This window comes from Oryza glaberrima, chromosome 1 (assembly GCF_000147395.1).
Source record: "Oryza glaberrima chromosome 1, OglaRS2, whole genome shotgun sequence".
NCBI lineage: Eukaryota > Viridiplantae > Streptophyta > Magnoliopsida > Poales > Poaceae > Oryza > Oryza glaberrima.
Genome location: NC_068326.1, coordinates 37,011,879 through 37,032,958, shown reverse-complemented (window position 1 = coordinate 37,032,958; position 21,080 = coordinate 37,011,879). Strand labels below are relative to the sequence as shown.

Here is a 21,080-nt window from a genome sequence, read left to right as displayed (position 1 = left end):
AACCCAGCAATGCCGCATTGCCACCTAGACCGACGCCGTACGGCCGCTCGATCCGCCTCCGCTCTTTGTTTAACGCGGCTCTCCACGGAGACGAGGCGGCAGAGGGAGGGCGATGCGCGCCGCCATTGCCGCCGGAGAAAGGTCGCCGCCGCCTGCCGTTTTATCTTCTCCGAGCGGCTCGCCGGCCATCCGTGGGGGGAGCGGATGGGAGGGGACGGCCGCAATGCTGGCTCGGATCTCCACGCGCCGCCTATAAGGTAAGCGAACCTACCCGCCTAGCTAGCGCTGCCAATATAAACCATCAAGCTAGGCGACCACATTTGCTGTCTCTCAGTTTTTCTCTCCCTCACCAACTGCTGCTCCCTTCATCTTTGCCTAGCAACTACTCCCTTCATCTTAATTTTTTCCCGCTCATAGAACATCGCACTGTCTCGTGCGAGACGTCCAACAAAAAAAACGTTGCTACGATAGGATTTGATCCACCCCATGATTCGTTGTTCTAGCATACCATCCTAGGTTTCCCATCCTACTTTGTCTGTCTAAAAAAACAATTTAGGATGAAATAAAATACAATATATAGTACAACGAATCTCACCGTACTTTCTCTGTAAAAAACAATTTAGGATGAGATGAGATACAATCTAGTACAACGAATCTGAGGTTATAACATTGTGGAACGGAGGAAGCACTAGTGTGTCGCCGACATTGCTCTTCATCGAGTCCATTTCCAAGGTCAGGAACAAGAACAACCATCCATACAAAACCACCCCTCTTCTACTATGTGCTAATCATATGCGACGCACATTCGTGCATCAAATTCATATTTGTTTTCTCCATCCTGCACATGCACAGGAAGAGGGGATATGGATGCAGCTCTTCTACTTTGTTATTGTTACCTCCCTTATGGGCCAGGCCCTCGCATATACGCAGATTCGTTCACCAGGCGGCCGGCCCCGGCCCAACAATCACTTTTACCTGATCCAACAAATCAGGACATGGGGAAACATCAGCACAGGTATCACTTGTACTCCAGTTTGTACTAGTACTGCTATCTTTATATTACACATAATAAAAGAAGCTTTATGGATCTTACACAATTACACCAACATGATATAATTACGATTATGAATACTCCCGACGCAGGCACAACTTATAATTATTTAAAAATAAGATTGTATAAGCATCCACTCACTCACACTTACAGATACAGCAACGTAACCATCTATCAGTTATTTTCAGTTCCTCGTCAGATTGTTCACTGCCAGATTCGAATAAACAACACACATAGACATAAGGGTCCCTAGACATAATAAGGACAGATTGTATCACGCGTAATAATCAGATCTGGCAAACAGCAAACCACAGTTCCTACAGAATCAAACAGATTCATACCAATAGGTTGAAACAAACTCCATACACAAGTCAGTGCAATTATCAGGCTTTCAGTATCATGGTCAGATGACTCACATCAAGCAACACAACCAGTCAAACACAGGTAGCACACACATCAAACATTGCTAAAACACCACAGCATAGGTCTTCATTACAAGAACCTGAATACTTTCCCATCCTTTTATTCCATCTCCCGCCCTTGATCTAACAAGCAGAGCCAGAGGCCATGGCAACTCTTTTCTCTACCTGGGATCAATCAGTGGGAGAAACTGGCAGCAAACAGAGCATGCACCATTTTCTCTTTTTTTTATTAGCTTTTTAATTTGGGAGGTGCATGCACTGCCAAACTTATGCACAGGACACCTGTGCTTCCTGCTCATGCACTTCCTTCCTCCTGCCCCCTAGAGCCACTGGAGTTTGCTCTGCTCCTACTCCCTTCACCATTTTGTTTTGCCAACATCTGCAATCCAAAACAAGGAAAGGTAAACGGACAAATAACAGGGACAAAAAAAAAACCACATTTAGGAATTATCAACATCTTCAGGTAACTGACAGACATGTTCTGTTAGCATGAACTGAACATTTTAGTTGTCATTTCAGGTAGCTGACAATATTGCAATACTATCAGGACTGAATCCATGGGTGCCAATCATTATATCCCTGTTCTGTTACTAGGCTTACTAAAACGGCAGAACGGAGAGGTGGGCCGGTTTCACGGCCTTCAGTTGAAGTCTTCAAAAAAGAAAAACATCACAAGAAGCTTGATTAGAGTACAACCAGAAAATATCAGTTATTTTTGACATCAACAGTTTATGCAATAGTATTGCCCGCATACAGAGTTTTCTCGCAGCGCTTTTGAATGAAGCACACCAATCTCAGCATCGATGATAGATCTCCCAGTTGTCCCCTCAAAAAAAAGAGAGATCTCCCAGTTCATTTCAATTGATTATATGATATCCACGAATATAGTTATCTGTGCTTAAGGACGACTACATAGTAGTTATATAATATATCCTGGTGTGTCACACTGAAAAATCTGAAATTATCAAGACAGCCACATGCAAGGAGAGATGCTGCCACTTTTTGAGCACCCATTTTCTCAAGACAGCCACATTGGTATTTCTTTGAATCCCTTTTCTCTGGCTGACTAAAAATATGCTACATGAACTCCACACCACTGGTCCACTGGATATTTGCAATATAATACCAATAGGAAAAACAGAATCTGTAAACCATCAGAACTAATGTGTAGCTCCAGGAAAAATGTGATGCTGAACCAGCTACCAAAATAATCACATCTTCTACTCCTAGCCTTTTTTCTAAACCAGGTTGAAATATTTGGTGGAAACAGTGACATTACAATGTACCTTCTTTGATTTCGTATCCCTCAAAGCATTTGTCAGCAGTTTCTCCAGTTTCTCTAGCTGATTAGCATCCGACTCGTCAGCATTGTTTTGGAGAGACCTGCAGGTTGGCTAGAATGCTCAGATTTCTGTTGAGCAAAGTCAATAAAGATTTGGGACGTGTAGTCAAAACTCATATGAGTGTTACCAGGCCGTTATGTCCCTAAGCCTGGAGTGTATACTTGCATTTTCATCCTGGTACAGAATCAAAATACCTGTCAGGGGTATATATACGAGAGCAGGCAAAGCCATACAATTTGGTCATCTTGGATGCAAAATGTACCCCTAGTCTAATTTAGATGGTTCTCCAGATATAAACATAAGCATTTCTTTGTATGTAACACCTCTCCTTTCCCCGCAAAAAAAAAAAACCTCTCCTTTAATTTAATATATTAACTGCGGGGCCTTCCTGAAGTAGTTTTAGTTCAAAAAAAAAAAACACTCTTGCTTTAATTTTACCAATCCTGTGCAACATGCAGCCACACATTCAATCCTTATAATAATGGGATGTTGAAGTTGGTTGCAAAAACAACAAAAAGATCAAACCTGGCGGCAACACGCTATAAATCTATGGACAGATTAAAAAAAGGTTTCACGGGGATTTTACACTGTTGATGCTTGTACTTCCTTCGTTCAGGTCTCTCCTGGCTCCAGCGAATTGCTGATAGCGATCATAGCGATCATAGGTACCTTCAATGCTGAAAAAGAAAACAAGGCAGTTAAGAGTTAGATAAAATATCCTCCTACGCAGTCGATATGATTCAACTTCAAGGCTTTGGCTAAATACCAAAAGGAACTATAAACAATGGGGACAATAAAAATGCTGAGTTCATGCCGTCTTCTCCTATAATTCACTAAGAGTTAGATTTATGATCAAAATAAAATATTTACAAAGAGCTCTATTGTGTTAAATGCTCAATCTTTTGAATCTCTGATTTAAACTGCATGTTTATGGTTATTCCAGAAACAAAAAGCTCTAAATTAGTAATAGAACGCCTTAAATCCTTTAGTGCACTTATTTTTGGTGCCAAAATTCAGAAATCAAGACAATGCATATTTTTATGAACTAGTTTCACCTATAGTACACTGAACTAATATAAAATTGTCAGAACTTTTGTTCTGGCAACGACAAACTAGACCAATGATTTTTCATATTAAAAAAAAACATACTAATGGTTTTCATTTCAAGAAATCACCATTTTAGGTTTCCACTGTAGGATCATTTTCTATGTAAAAGGTGATAGATTTCACCTTCTATACAAAACTATGATACTAGTGTTGGATCAACTCCTACGCAAACACTTGATCAACATGTTGGCCATATGATTGCCAATAAGTATGTTGACATATTGAGACTTTATAAGTAGGGCAGTTAATAAGGCCATAGTCAAGAGGAATTGAGATAATTCATTGGATGCCCCTCATATGGATGAATATTGTGGTCTTAGGGAGATAAATGCATAGCAACCAAGATATAGTGGCCCCTCTAGGGTAGAGGATATATGTGTTACCAATATAAATCACCTTTTTTTTGTTACTTTTTTTTTAAAAAATAAAATTTGTTAAAATCAAGTTTAGATGCATGTCCTCATATATACATGATTGGGAACATGATTTGTTGACTACGAGATACATGGTCTTTACAATCTTATATTTTTAGGTGTACAAATAGTATCTATGATTTGGTATGAATAATTTTCTTTTGTCCCGTTAGAGTATATAGAGAATTAATAATTCACAATGATTTACATTTGGGAATTATAAACTCCAGTAATGTTTCTTTAACCGAATTTCTACAAGGAATGTGGTACCAACTAACCAAGTACCACAACTAACCAAGTAAGATCATCAAGGCCACTAACCACGATCCTAGGATGACTAGAACCATGACTCCAATGACAATAAATATATAGCTAAGTCCAAGATGAGCCAAATTACCAAGATGTCAACTAAGCCTAGAGCAATGAGACATCGAAGGAAATGGCAAACAACCCAAATGATAACTCCAACCATATCCTTCCTACATAAGTTTAGAGCAAAATGTGGTGAATGAAATGGCAAACCACTCGAACAATAACTTTACCCTTTGTTCATGCAAGGTCTTGCAATGATATGCCAAAGGAAATTTCAAACAACTCGAAACAATAACTTTACCCATCCTTCCTACAAAGTTTAGAGCAAAATACGTTAAAGGAAATGGCAAACAACTCAAATATAAACTTTACGCATTCTTCATGCAAGGTCTAGAGTAATGATATGCCAAAGGAAATTTCAAACAACTCAATCAATAACTTTACCCATATCCTTCATAAAGTGCATACTTTTGATCCACTAGAGGAATATAATTATTGAACACTTCAACACCATGAGTCCTTGATGCATCTTGATAGCATGTTTTAGTTATTATTGATGATTATCACTCAAGTAGGGCAAATAGTAATGAAAATACTTCTAAGAACCATTATGTTACTAGAATTGTAGCTTATTCTTTTTATTTTATTTTAGCTAAATTTGAGTGCTACTTGCATCTCACTACTATTTGTGAATAGCATATTGTGAAGTTCAACAAGTAGTCATAGTAGTATGTTTTGCTTTGTTGTGTTGAACTTCTATACGATATGTATTAACTCTTTCGATTTTGAATTTATAGATTAAACATGCACTTAATTCAATTTTCTTTTCAATGTTCCTTATGTTTTCAAAAGCCTAGTAATACTAAAAATGGAAATAATATCCTGACATATTCCTTTTATGCACTTTTTTTAAAGGAACACAACATGGGAGGCCCCCCGCTGTTAAAAAACTATATTGATAATAAAAAGAAACATAAATGATTACAACAACCTAATCCAGTTTAACAACCTAATCCAGTTTAAGACTACATCTTTATCACCCTCACTCAATCTAAACAACAAAAGGAGATCACCCTTAAGGGATTGTCTCCAAGAAACCAAGGAAGGAAGAATATTTTCAAAGATGAAACCATTCCTTTGCTTTTAAATATTCCAAGCCCCAATAAAAAATTTCTCCATAAAACACCGGTCATGATATGTGCGCTCAGCCTCCACCATCGTATTATCAAAAGCCACCTTTTATGCACTTTTAATTCCTAGATTACGCTATTATGTTCTAACTTGATTTTGTATATTTTCATGACTAGTATAACCTATTTTTTTTGTTGTGAGACCAACTATGACACATTTGAATCGGTTTCCGTAATGGAGAAGGTTTTAACCATTAAATATGTGTCATATTTGTTCCATGTACCCTCTATTAGTATAATAAATATGAACTAGTTTTACATAACAAATCTAAAACATAATTTGAAGGTGATGAGGTTAAGCATGTTAAATATGACCCAATTTCTTAGAAGTACCAACATGAACCTCTATTAATATAACAAATATAAACATCTAGTATGTAAATAGCTCAAAGTAATATCAATAGTGTGATTGAAACTTTGATTTGAATGAGGCTATGTAGGAGTTGCTATTTTAAAATATTCTGAAGGCACTAGTTGAGAGCAGTTTGCATAGGAAGCTTCGAAGTGCTTTAAGAACTTTTTTTTCTACATTTTTCATGATATTAGAACATATATATATATAATTTGTTTTGACCAATAATGTGAACACAAGTGAGTTTTCAATTTGGATTTTATGGCACAAATGATTTAGCATGTCAATTCTTGACAGCGAAATATCGGTCCTTAGTCTAATTTCATATCATTGTCATCGACCTTTTTCATAAAACCTAAAGGTAAATTACATACATGTCATAGAAATTTAAGAACTATCATGAAGATAAACATGCAAAATGTAAGTAGTACAATGTATAAGATTAGGAGATGTTGACTAATTTAGAAAATAACAACTACTATATAGAATTGAAAGCTATGTTGATCATGGGAACTTATCCATCTTAATTCAAAGTCAGAGTTTTTGCAAAATTTAAGAAACGCCAGTTAAAAAAGGTTCTTGGATGAGACTTCCATGATAATGAATTGTGAATATGTTGTTTTGGAACATGAGGTACAATCTTTATTTCTTTTCATTAAATGAGTACCTCATCATGAGTATGCATAAGAGCACCAATCCTAGGACAAATATATCTAGAAATGTAAACAAAACAATAAGGCACCAACTCCGCAAAAAAGATCAAACACAACTATTAATAAAACATAGCTAAAACAATACAAGGACGGATATTCAATAAGTCAACTTAAAAAGTTAAGAACTAATGATTATATTGTTAACCAAGTTTCATCTAAGTACCAATGATAATATTGTTGCAAAATACAAGTTTACAAAAGAGAGTAGGGTTTGAATGAATCCAAATAGTTATGTATAAGACAATCACATGAATATAATAATGATGAAACATAAGTTTTTATATAAATTATTTTCAGTATGATGGCCACCCCATGTAGTAAATTTCCTGCAAAATCTTGTCGATGCACCAAGTTGCACTTGTTCAAAAGCTAAATCAGTCAGCAGATCCTTCTCTATTTCCACGAAGATCAAAGCATGAAGTCAATATGATGAAATATTTACCCAAGTTGAATTTTCCGATGAACATCTTTTGACCCAATTTAGCTTGAAACTGTCAAATTGTATCAAACCATAACATGATGATAATAAAATGTGAGCACCGAATTCAGCATAGTTGGTAACAAACTAAAGTATGTATTGTGGAAATAGGATATATGAGTATACTTCAATTCATGCACATTTAAATAATAGAACATGATAAATATCAAAACACGCATATTTAGCAACACAGGGAAATCAATGCAAAACATGATGTTTATGTTTAAAACACAGCAAAGGAGATAAGCACAAGAATGACATTGCTATAAGAAATACAAAAGAACCCAAAAAATAAAGTACTAGTGTAAAGCAAACCAACAAGTTACACAGTGAAAAAAAAGGTATTTTAATAGATTCCTTAGTCAACCATTCTTTATCTTCATACCAATTTGAGATAACATCTATTTCCTCGTGAGCATTTATTTGTCCAATGAAAAAATTGTTTTGGATGTTAATAAAGTTTTAACTAACATCATTATAACGTGAATGTTATGTTAAAAGTGTTACATATTTCACAGTATTGTTAATTAGAATTCACGAATCCTATGGATACTCACATCCAGGTTATAATAAATGATCTAATGCAAGTATAAAATAATTCCCAACCATATTAGCATTTCTTTGAATGGTAAAATGTCTGCATTACAACGGAGTTTCAGTTCTTAAAAAAATATATGATGGAATAAGGTTTTAGAAAAAAAAAAAGGTATTGTTGGACAATCTAAATTTATTTCTTCTATATAAAATGACTAGTGGTGGCTCTAGTGTGCCACCTCTTTAATGAATGATTTGTATATCTTGTCACATAGTTTGGCTATTTTTAAATTGTGGTTTGTTTAGAATTTAAATAGACTTCAAAATTACTGTGCACCTTTTGAGATTCATTGCAATGCATGGATGTTCTCTTATTTGCACATTTAAATATTTATTTCAATTAATATATGAGTAGCGAAAGTATAAACAATTTGGACTAACATGTCTCTATTAACAATCTTTCATGTTATCATTTAGATTTCGTGTCCCAAGTGGACTTTTGAGATTCCATATATTTATGATAGTCATTTGTAAATTAATCATGTAATTATCATGTCTACCTAGTGAGGATATGTTTCATTGATAATATGCCCCCAAACACCTCAAACCTACAATTCAAAAAGTGTAATTCGAGGGTCATTGTATAAGTTTGCATGCCCCAAAATTCAACCAATATGTTGATAACAATGTGGCTAAAAGCACAGTATGGAACTACGCAAGGGATTACTCAAAAACTCATTAGGAAGTTGGCATATGACTTTTTCTTATGTGAAAGTTCTATCGAATTAAGATTATCTTTGTTTGCATTTAAAATTTGATAATGAAATAGTTCATTTCATCATTGGACAAGAAAATGGGCAAGTTTTATATTTGTTAGGAGCTTTCTAATATTATCGTAATCATGGCAAACCAAACATTGTATAGGTTAACACATGTAATTACAATGTTGTTCTAGTGAAAAATAACATACGTTTTTATTGTCATTGTTATACCAGTTTTTGGCACCAATTAAAACTTGTATACAATTAACTTATTGAACATGTGTTATAATAACTTAAAAAAACTATTTAGGCTGAGTTCTTATCTCTACTTTCCCAATTCATCTCTCTCGTTTTTCGCGCACACGCTTTTCAAACTGCTAAACAGCACTTATTGAACATGTGTTATAATAACTCAAAGAAACTATTTAGGCTGAGTTCTTATCTCTACTTTCCCAATTCATCTCTCTCGTTTTTCGCGCACACGCTTTTCAAACTGCTAAACAGCGTGTTTTTTTGCAAAAAATTTCTATATAAAAGTTACTTTAAAAATCATATTAATCCATTTTTAAAATTTATTTTAGCTAATACTTAATTAATCATGTGCTAAACGCTGCTTCGTTTTGCATGCTAGGGACTCACTCCCGAACACAACCTCAGTATCTTCGTAATATTATTAATGCCTCTGCAAACAAGATTTAACCTTTGTAACAACAAGAGCAATGTTGGACATGCTAAAAAGTTCATGCAAAATTCTTAAAAACAAATTTCTTAACTGTTTGATCTAATTAGTCCAAAGTTATAGAAAATCAATATTAAATCACAATATCTTACATCATCGTTTGTAAAACATTTGTAAGAATTTTTGTTTTGGAAGTGTAGCACTTCTCTAATGGCAACATAGTTACATTAAAAAATGTTTAATGTATTTGTTTGTCCTACTTAAATAAGGAGTGATTACACTCTGGATAATAAAAAAATCACAGGTGGGTACATTGATTGCAAAAACTTGAAAGTTTACTATGTCGGTGTGGTAATTTGGTAGCGGGTTTAATTCATTCATTTCAACAACTAGCTAAATGTGACTTGGCTATGTGTGTGTTCTTGAACAAACCAGGTGCCATGTGCGTTTTTGGCTAAATCAAGGGGCAAAATGTAACTTCCATACTTTTTTTTTTGTGGAAAACTACTAATCTTTTTTGTCCTTGATGTTTTGGACGATATCATCTATATCTATTTATGTGTTGTTACTTTTTTTCAATGTAACTACAATTTCAGTTTAATAATGGTATTCCGTGCCAAACAATGTCCTTAATATGGCTAGATCATGACCTCCAGTACAATAATAATGCATACTCCCTCCGTATTCATAAAGGAAGTCGTTTAGAACAATGTTTAAGTTAAATCTTGAAAATATATATCATGAATAACTCTCAAGTTGTTGAGTTTGAAAATATAAAAATTACATGAATAGATTTGTCTTGAAAAATACTTTCATAAAATTATACATATATCACTCTTCAATAAATATTTTTATAGAAATAAGAAGTCAAAGTTGCGTTTTGTAGACCGTGTCGCTGTCCAAAATGACTTCCTTTACGAGTGCGGAGGGAGTATAATACAAATTAACTCAAAGCACTTCTTGAAACTTTTACTTTAAATTACTTTTTGCAAAATTTGTAAGGAAGTTTCACGCAATCAATGTGTCTAATGGAAAAAAAAAAGATCATGTCCAAGAATGCACCTACGAACTAAGTAATCAATCAGATCAATACACGTATTTTTAAAGTTGTTATACTCAAGTGCATCCTCATTGGCATCGTTGTCTAGTTTTTTACACCAACAGCGCAATACACTCCAATATCTTTTTGACAATTATTTCTAAGAAATTTTGGTCAAAATTTTTTTTTTTAAGATAATCTCATTTGCGATACTTGTAATATTTGCTTTTTTTTTGTATTACTCCATATAGCATTTCATGGAAATTCAAACTAAACAAGGACATAATGGCATTATATGGATAGTATGATAGGCACTTAATGTTGAGTGCTCGCGAAATAGATATACATTATACCAAAATAGTTCTAGGACAAATGACATATAGGTATTTGATCGACGTGATCGTACACTAAGGTGCTCCTCGTCAGTTGTTGGAATGACGTGAACCGGGTCGGGCCAAACCTCGATTCCTTTCATAAAGACTTTCATAGAGATGAAGAGATAAAGGTGACTAGTTCCCCATCTCATTTGGGACGGAAAACAAATCGACATTTGATGTGATACAACCCTTTCCATTTTTGTTGGGAAAGAACGACGAAGTTTATCCAAAACCTCCAATGAAGAAATAAGAGATCAAAGTGCCAACGACATACGAAGCGCATGCGGAAGGGCACAGAGAAATAAAGAAGTGTAAAAGAGAAGCAGTTGAGCTCATTCCCTTCGCTTCATGGGCCCAAAGCGATGATAGAATAAGGCTAGAATAAGTGGTAGAAAGAAAAAAATAATATGTTTATCTCTAATGATCCGCGTGGGGCAATTGATAAATAAATCTTACATCCAAGAACCATAGCACCACACGTTGGTCCACGATGTAAGTGAAGGTGTGGACACATGTTTGGCCTAGGGATGGCAATTGTGCCCGTTTGCCCGTTTACTCGTGGGTAAAAACCCTATTAGGGTTGGGTTTGTTCTCCATTTTATACCCATGGGTTTCTTATTAGGTCAAAAGCTATGTCGAAGGGTAAATGGGCATGGTATGGGTAATCACTACCCATGCCCGCTTTACCCATTTACCTGTGAAATCTAACTTACATGTAGGCTAGGAGTAAAATCCACTAGAATACATAAGCCACTTTCTTTGTTTTCTACGGTTTCCGTTTTATTTCCCTTATTATTTCTCTCCCCCTTCCTCTATCGCCGTCTAAGGAGTGACACCACACCGAGGCAGATAATATTTGATGTTTTAAGTTCGATTCGAACTTAGAAGCTTGTAGACTTTTTGTTCCACTGATTTTGCTGTGGCGGGTAAACGGGCACGCCCGCAGGCATAAGGCGCCTGCGGGCGATGGGCATGGGCAACAATCCTTGACCGTCATGTAGTAACAGGCATACCCACGGGCACAAATAATCTCACGGGCACGGGTATGGGTAGGCACTACCCGTGCCCGTCGCGCCCGATTGCCATCCCTAGTTTGGCCGATAGTGTGGTGATGGTAGAATAAGTCTGGGTGGAGTCTTAACAGGTAGGTATCAACATATAAAATACATGCGTTCTAACCATAGAATTTTTGGGTTAACCATTTTACATATCGTGTGGATTAAAGTGTATGTAGAATTTTGAATGTACAGGAGTTTGCTTTTCCTAAAATTTAGAATAATGCGGGTATTAAAGCTAGGGTATAACATGGTATTAGAGTACAAACATTCATTACATGACACTTTTTTATTATTTAGACCTTTTTTAAAAATAATTTTAATAATAGACCATGCCAAAACTTATCTTCAAAAATAAACCTTTTGGCCACGCCACGTATATGGCATGGCAAAGAATACTGCCACGTCACCGGTCCTGGCGTGGCAACATGTTCCACCGTGGCGGTCGTCGTTCGGACTTGGTGGAGAGGTAGCCCACGTGGTAACTGCCATGCCAGGCTCGGCGATGTATAGAATTTGAGTTATACATGAGATAGAATGGACATGATATTTGTAGGGTATTTTGATTATGTAGGGATGATAGGTTTGTGCACGCAGTGCTTATTTCCTTATAGAAGTCGTTTGCTTGCTCGGTCACGTGGTTCTATAATGAGTATTTGATTTGCATGTGAATATTATGCATGTAGATAGATCCTGGGGTGCGTGTATATTTTGGTTGAACCATTAGTGCAAATAGAAAGTTTGATGGTATGGAAGTAGACATGTTAGTGTTTACGACCAATCCTATATGGGTAGAATCATGTGATCGGGTCTGATCTAAAGTGCAACATGTCGAACCTATGGACATGCCAAGAATGGAAGGTTGCAGGGATTGGATCAAGGAAATACTTTGTGGCGATGCTCATATCATGTGAGTTGAAGTGGTCGACGTATGTTGCATTCGTTTCAAGATCACAAGTTTGTTCTATGGATGTGGTTGTTACAACGTGTGCTAGAAATTTCTCTTCCTACGACACCAACCGATGGTTGCTTACGAGGGATTTAGTCATTTCCACCCATCTAAATTGTATTAAAGACAAAAACAACAATGCTTGAACCATTCATATCTTTAACACATAAATCAAGTCCATCAAAACACTTCTAAAATGGACCATCCAAACCATTCGTTATTGTGGAATTTTCTAACAATACCTCACAAATACCGCTAATACTTCATCTGATCTTTACTCGTTATGTGCCAAATTTGTAACTATAAACTTGTCATGTTCATCTATAAACCACAATGGCCAAGAAAATAATAAAAATACATCCTAACAATATCGATCTCCCAATGAAAATTACTTTCTCACAGGATGGGAGGAAGAATTGAGAGAGGACACTGCCATGCCATCGAGCCAGGCGTGGCAATTGGCAGCTGCAACACTAATGAGCCTGGCGTGACAGGAAGTGGTACGTCGGCGTTCACTTAATCAACACGGTGACAGCTACGAGGTAGCAGGTGCCACGCTGGGACCAACGGTGCGGCAAAAGAGTTTGGCCACGCCAGTTCCAACGGCATAGCCAAAAGGCTCATTTTTGGAAATAAGTTTCGACGAGGTCTATTATTAAAATTATTTATTAAAAAGGTCTAAATAAAAAAATTCTACTCAAACATGTGCATTTGGGACGATGGATATTATATAGCCTAATAGTGTACCATGGACCATGGGCTGGTTTTGGTCTTCTGGACATTCAGGTGCATATGTTCTTGGGAGAGAGATGGTCTCAGGCAGTAGATTTACTTTGGAATGGATAAATATGGGTTGCTCTTAGGCAACTAGAGACTAGACTCTATTCCGGTTAATCTAGTCAACTCTTTTTATTGTATCAGCACCTAGTTCATTACTCTTAATGAAGGTGGAGGATCCATCTTTTTAGATTATTTTTCTATTTATTTTTCCATCTAAGATTAGAACAATATACTTGGTATATAGTAGGAAGAACACATTATGGTAAAAAAAAGTTTGATTCAGATAGACAAAAGGTGTGAGCTCACTGGGTGTGAATGTGATACCCAGCTTGGTAGTAGAGACCCATATGGCCTCTGGTGTTTGTGTGATTAATTTCACATTGAGAGTCTAGATAGATAGCGGCCTACATAAATCCACATGTTCTTATAGTACTTTTGACTTAAACACTTTCACATGGAGAAATGACAAAAGTATAAGTCAGATGTTATGCATATTTGGTCCCTCAAAAGAGTTTGGTGATGCAGATTTTTTGAAACATAGGAATTTCCGCGAGATAGCTAATAAGGACAATTATATAATTAATAATCATAATTTACAAAATTTATTTGGTTAGTATTAATCCATCATTAGGCCGTATGAAAAATACTTCATGTGTGGCATATCAGTTATGCTTATCAATCATAATAGCATAATGCACATGCCTTTTAAGAAAAAATGGCTCCTTGTATATATTTTCAAGTCCCTAAAAATGTTATTTGTATTGACTAATATATTATTATCATGTTACTTTTGTTGTGCCAATTGAGCTAGAGGTCTTAGGGTCTATGGCTTGTAGGGGTTGGGGAATATGGAAAGACTCACTGTTTGCGGGTCTAACATCGTAGTTGGGTGGTGGTGATGATAGATTCCACCGCTAGCATCTTTTATATTAGTATAGATGAATGATCAAGATACATATAAAAACAAATGCATGGATCTTCATCAACGTCTGACAATTGTTGTCTTCCACAATCCCCTTAAGTTCATCTAAGAGTTCGTCATCTATTTGTGCCCATAATTATTTTGAAAATATTATCAGCCTTGCTCTAGTTGATTAGCAGATCTATGGTGATGTTGACATTAAAGTGTACTTCCATGAAGCAAGACTAATAATACCTAAATCATACTACTAGTACGCACCAAATCCCTAAAGAAGATTTAATGGTCATCATCATCATCCATATCATGGTTGCCTTCATGTGCTCCATGAACCTTATATGGCATGGTTTTTTTTTCTACTATAGACGTGATTTGCGATAGTCCTCACATCATACCTTCTGGCATGCTTGATAGTGGTATGTGCAGTTGTAGACTAAGAGTTTGTGGTCCAAAGGTAGAGATGCAAATTAGGTAAGAAATATGCGACAAATGGTAGTGCAAATATCTTATGGCAATGCAAATTGCATATTTGCATGGTTAAGTGTGATTGGCGATCCCATAGAATAACAGCGCTTTTTTGGCCAAAAAAAGGTTATATTTTAAAACATCTTGCATATGTCTTCTCTTTATATCTAAACTTTGAAAGTTGCCTCAATACTATTTACTTTTTGTGTGAACTACAGGTACGCTATGAACTAAAATAGTGAAACCCATATTTTTCTAGGTTAATAATAATCTAAGCACATGTTTTCATGATATCTACAATCATAATGTAAAAAATTAACCCGTCAGGGTAATTATAAATTTGGCATGCCTTAGGAGTAATATAGGATCCAAACTAATGAGATAATTGGGATCATTTCAGATAAGTGTGACCTTTTTAAAAAGAAACTTTAAAGCTTGTCAACATCCTTGCTTGCATATTTGACATAAGTTGATTATAAATTTTTGAGATAATATTTTGTATATGCTTGCATGTTTATATTATAAGACTGAAGATAAGAAAAGCAAACCTAATTTTGTATAATATTGTGTAAAAGTGTATGCATGTACTTTCATCCGTACGATATCTTTTCGAAATAAGAAAATGCACAATATTATTTGCCTGTAAGTTGCAATGAATATCCATCACACCCATGGGAAAACCAATATCAGAATTATTGGTTACTAACTAGATAAACATCTCTTTCATAGACGCTAGATTATGTGGACTTGTTTTCTCCCTGGGAGCACCTTTGCACTTCACATTGTTAATGTCGTAAGACAAATCAAGGATCCGACTATGGAGAGGCATAAGGAAACTAGATGAAACTATGTGCATTGTTGAAACATTATAATAGATGTTCTAACATATTTAGAATTGATTTGTTAAAATATTTAGGAAGAATTTTAAAAACAATGGCATATGCTATGTTCTAATAATTATGTAATACTATAGATTGGCAGGAGGCAAAAAGGTTGTGGACTCGCATGATGTATTATTAGGTTGTGCATAGAGATAACTGATAAACATTACTGCTCGATGTAAGTTACTCATAGGAAGCAGTCTAGCAAGGAATGATTTGTGCCTTTTGAGGGAATGATATGATGGTTAGAGCTTTTGAGATGATTTTGTTCAACCTTGGACAAGCTTTGTAGTAATGATGCTAGTTAGTTTGTTTGTAATATACTCCATCCGCTCTAATATATATATATATATATATATATATATATATATATATATATATATATATATATATATATATATATATATAAAAGACATCGTTGTTTTCTGTAAAATCACCATTTTAAAATTTTGACTGATAATTAAACAAAAATATGTTGTTAATGCTACACATGTAGTATCATTAGATTCAAATTTTAAAAATACTCTCATATGATATTGTTTTTGTAGTTGATAATATATAGCAAAAGAAATTAATGTTCAAAGTTGGAGATTGTGTAAAATCATAATACACCCTCTAGTTTTAAACGAAGGGAGTATAAAAGATATAAGATCATTCATAATTTATCACATATATGGTCAGCATATTATGTGTGTCTTACGTGCGTATAAAATACATATTAGTATTCATAAAACAAGTTTAAAAACGATTGTTAATGATTCTAGTATGTGTGCATAATTCACTTCTTTGGGTGCATTTCAAAATGCAACACTTTAATTAGTATGGCAACAAACTAGATAAGAAATCAAACTTGACCAAGTTGTAGTGATAGCCATAACTTCATGAAGTACTAAACACAACTAAATCTTCTAAGCCAACAAAGAAGAGATACCTAGTCAAATTATATTCAAGGGGATTTTTAACCCCCACCCCCTCGTGTGCCGGGAATTGTGGGGATTTTTTAACACTTTGACACTTTTTTTTTGCTATCTTAGTTGAATGCAAGTCCGAAGCATTGCAAACATAGCTAATAAGTAATAACCATAGACATTGTGGTTAGAATGTGATATGGAATAGCAGGAGGTAGTGCGTGTATAGCCTCTAGGCTTTGAGTGTTAGTAACCATGGACAACTTCAATATTGAGATAACGAGAAAAGGTAAGAAGAGGTAGGGCACATGTTAACCATTAAGATACGCGTCAAATAAATCCAATGGCCTGAACTTTGATTGAAATCCTCAACATTTTGCCTGGATGTATTCAAGGACAAACCCTTGAATAAAATGTTAAGGTTTGCTGGAGATCTATATGCCCCAATTTCTAATAGTGGGTTGTCATAGAGACTTTTGTCGTACATTAGATGTTCAATAGATTTATTAGCGAAATTTTTTATCCCAAATGTTAGGACAAATTCCTAGATGATTTAACACATGAAGGGGACGACCCAACAAATATTAAATAATCTATGACATACATGTACGAGTTATTTTATCAATTTTGTGTTATTTTGTTGTCTACAATCATGGTCATTACTTAAACATCGCCGCATTGATTTCCTAGTTTTATGTTAATTTGGGTCTATTGTCCCATCCTAGTTCAAAATTTAGAGGAGTTTATTCATTGTTAGTGAAAGATCAACCTCACATTTAGTAAGGAAAATCATACACTAGTATGGCTTTGGATCGATTTGGTCAGATTGAGGGGGAATAAAATTCTCCTTCCGTTCTAGTTTACTTGTCACTCGTGTGCAAGGCAAGCTAAAATGCCTCTAGTCTATTTCATTAGCAAAATAGCAAAATAACGGTTACTACAAGATACTTCTATATGTTGTGGTGGAACTTGATGGTAGTTAAATTCAAAAACATATGCTACAAGAAGCATCTACTCCATCCGTCCCAGAATAAGATCATTTTTAGCCTCTCCCATTTATCCCAAAATAAGTTCATATTTTAGCAATTATTGCAACAGAGTTTGTAAAAGTAGGGGGAAAATACATTAGGAGTAGATAAAGTGAGGAACAACTGCATTGGAATTTGATGAAGTGAAGGTATTCTAGTTTTTTTTCCTTAGATATTGGTACGCGTGAGATGCGTGAAAAATAAACTTATTTTGGGACGGACAGGATATAATGAGTTTTAGAGTTGGTCACGGTTATTAAGAAAGTAAGTAGAATTAAATGGTGGAAGATTGTGATTGGTTGAGAAATGAATGTAGGTGGAGAAATTGAATGGTGGAGGGTTGTGATTGGTTGAGAAGAGAATGTTGGTGGAGAAGTTGTAATATTTTGGAACAAATTCTAAAGGCTAAAAGTCGTTATATTTTGGGACATATGGAGTATTAAAGATAGGAAATGCCCTATTTAAGAAAGCTACAGATCCTAAAAAGCAATTGGTGAGTATCTAGCTGAAGCTTACGTTATCCAACTTCTGGCTTCCAGTTCATTGATTATTGATTATGCACCTTCCGACTCGTAGAATCTGAAATAAGAATCTAGACCATTTGGACAAGCTAAGGGCCTGTTTGGCACAGCTCCAGCTCTAGCTCCACTTCTCTTGGAGCTGGAGCTCAGCCAAACAATTACAGCTCCATCAAAATTGGGAGTGAAGCTGGGTGAAGCTCTCACAAAATAAACTAGAGTTGTGGAACTGGGTTTAGGCAACTCCACTCCAGACCTAACTCCTGGAGCTAAATTTTGGAGTTGGAGTTGTACCATATTGGTGGTGGAGGGGGTGCAAAACTAGAAAAATGTGGGTTGGAAAATGTGTAGGGCGTACATTACCAAGAAATAAGAAAAGTTGCCATTTGTTCATAAGTGAATGCGAATATATGGAATATGTGATTTCATCATTTGTTCGTGGATTTATCGGCCAAAGCCAAACGCGGTTCTCCTTGAGAGTTGATTTTAGGGGGCATTTTTTTTATTGAGGTCTATTTTTCAATCTTGGTTTTTAAACCACTTAATATATATAAAAAATATTATACCTATGAATTATTCTGGGTTGTCGCTCAAACAATCAGAGCGCGCGATTTTTAGCATCATGGTATGAAATGGACTATTGTGCACAATTGGGCTAACTTTGTGAGTGATGTGCTTGTTTTTCAATCAAGTTGCTTGACATATATAAATATATTATCAATGTTCTTTATAGTATATCATTAATAAAGGTTAATTAGATAAATATGTTATCCCACTACTATATCACTAAGAATAGTCCTGTTCGATGTGTACACTAAAATACAAGAAATAAGCCATTACAAAAAAATCTTTAAGCAGTTGTATCAAATAATATTATTTAACATATGCCACTCAATACCATAACAAAAGACTATTTATGGGAATAGGCCGGTCGCTACAGAGCAAGCCGACTTCGTCCCTGTCGCTGAAATAAATTAAAGAAAACACACACAGCTGTACTCCTTCATCACTCCCTCTCAGAGAAAAAAAAAACAAGATGCCGAAAAAAAAGTTGGGAGAAAATGATAAACTCCTCACTCGCCGTAGGCCGTACACTGCGGTGGCTCTCAGGGTGATGCGCGTATTGCTGCTCGCCTCCGCCTCTACGAAGGCTGGTGTCTCCTCATGCGAAACACGTGTAAAAGCACAACAGGGGAGGAAAAACAACGCGGCCCACGCCGTCGGGGAGACGAAGCGCGGAACAGTACAAGGTGTCAAAGCTTCATATATTAGATACAAGCTGCTGGCCGCTGCTACTGTACAGGCTAAGAGAACAAGATCCTACTAATCAGAAATCACAGGGCTGTCATGCAGCGCAACGCCGGTGGGTGGCGGTGGGGGGTTTTTTTGGGGGGGGGGGGGGGGGGGGGGGGGGGGGTGGCCTCTGCGAGATAGTCTCGAGCACATGGCGTGCACTAGGCTTACCCATTACGATACAGTATAGCAGGGAGAATCATCGATCGATCCGGGATAGCAGAACGAAATGGGATCGGAACCAATCGGCAGATCCTGCCGCGGCGGGGGGTCTCGATTCGGCCGCGGCTGGGTTTTGATCGTAACTAACAAACTAACAACAGGAGGAGGCGGGGGGAGGGAGGGGGATGGAATCAGAGAGCGAACCTGGAGGAGGAGTACTCGTAGAGCTTGCCGGCGGGGGAGAAGACGAGGAGCGCCACCTCCGCGTCGCAGAGCAGGGCGAGCTCGAACGCCTTCTTGAACAGACCCGCCCTCCTCTTGGAGAACCGCACCTGCCGGCTCGCCTTGTCCTCGATCCGCCTCAGCTGCACTCTCCCCCTCCGCGCCATCCCCGCCCCGCAAAACCCTAGCTCCCCTCCCTCTCCGCCTCTCGTCGGTGGGGGAAAACGGAGGCGTGCGTGCGTGCGTGTGTGGTGGTGTGGTGGTGGGGAGAAGTGGGGGAGGAGGAGGAGGGGATCGATGGGCGCGCGTGGGGGGCCCCCATTTGACGAGGCGGATGTACACCTCAGACGCCGCGTTTCCGGGGCTATTTATCGGGGGCTCCCAAGCCAAACCGTCTTTTACACCCCCGCTGATAGGTCGGTTTCCCAGACCTTTATTTTGCTCTGCGCACGCAAGCGCAAAAGCCTCACAATCTTGTCAGTGTTTTTGTCCTTTTCTAAAACTAGTAACGCTTCCCCTTTCCCTTATTGAGCACTCTGGGTGTCCGTAGGGAGATGCTTTCTCCCAGCTAAACACACATCTACACTACCACCACAAATGTCGGTTTAAACTAGCAATGGTAGCTAGCAGTAGTAAAACGTTGGCATCATTTCGGTGTCATACTAGTACTTTTTTCTGTTTACGCAAGTTGGTCTTTTGGCAACAATTGCTAAATTTTATAGTGGTAAATAATTAATTTGCTAAGAGCACTCTGGGACTCTGGGTGTTCATGGACTGCCTCTGACTCTCATAATTATTTTCTCAAGTACTTCAGTTTTATTATTGCTTGAAAAAGGAAAAGTATGCGAATTACTCCTCCGTCTTAAAATAAATTCATTTTTCACCTATTCCACACATACCAATACAAAACCAAAATTACTAAAATACCCCCCCCAAAAAATGTATCAAATCCCCAAAGCAACTATTTTTTCTATTTCATCTACTCTCAATATAATTATTTCATACTTTCATAAACTCGGATGCAATAATTACTTTAAAAATAAATTTATTTTAGAACAAATAAAAGAAGCTAAAAATAAACTTATTATAAAACACAGGGAGTACGTATATCATACTCCTCCGCCCAAAA

The 21,080-nt window shown here is 36.6% G+C and overlaps 1 protein-coding gene and 1 long non-coding RNA gene across 3 annotated transcripts; one reads left to right on the top strand and one right to left on the bottom strand.

The window, feature by feature from the left end:
* The first annotated feature begins 31 nt into the window (after positions 1 to 31).
* On the top strand, positions 32 to 14,566 carry LOC127772305 (uncharacterized). The gene is made up of 4 exons (XR_008017352.1): positions 32 to 257; positions 624 to 732; positions 853 to 1,015; positions 13,178 to 14,566. It is a non-coding gene; the product is annotated as an uncharacterized LOC127772305 (long non-coding RNA).
* LOC127772290 (MADS-box transcription factor 51) lies at positions 1,366 to 20,230 on the bottom strand. Of its 2 annotated transcripts, XM_052298321.1 has the most exons (7): positions 19,934 to 20,230; positions 3,403 to 3,493; positions 2,944 to 2,990; positions 2,760 to 2,856; positions 2,228 to 2,299; positions 2,074 to 2,124; positions 1,366 to 1,852 (listed from the first exon to the last, which is right to left on the bottom strand). In XM_052298321.1, exons 1-7 carry the CDS (start codon positions 20,116 to 20,118, stop codon positions 1,769 to 1,771), a joined length of 627 nt encoding a protein of 208 aa, XP_052154281.1. In that variant the 5' UTR covers positions 20,119 to 20,230; the 3' UTR covers positions 1,366 to 1,768. The 2 variants fall into 2 exon arrangements, with proteins under 2 accessions (XP_052154281.1, XP_052154288.1); XM_052298328.1 differs by lacking the exon at positions 2,228 to 2,299 and having other exon boundaries at positions 19,934 to 20,228.
* Between the last annotated feature and the right edge of the window lie 850 nt (positions 20,231 to 21,080).

Coding starts and splice junctions, on each gene's coding strand:
- LOC127772290 (XM_052298321.1), bottom strand. CDS start 20,118: ATGGCGCGGAGGGGGAGAGTGCAGCTGAGGCGGATCGAGGACAAGGCG. Junction 3,494..19,933: donor TACGAGTACTCCTCCTCCAG/GTTCGCTCTCTG, acceptor TTTCTTTTTCAG/CATTGAAGGTACCTATGATC. Junction 2,125..2,227: donor AAGCGCTGCGAGAAAACTCT/GTATGCGGGCAA, acceptor TCTTTTTTGAAG/ACTTCAACTGAAGGCCGTGA.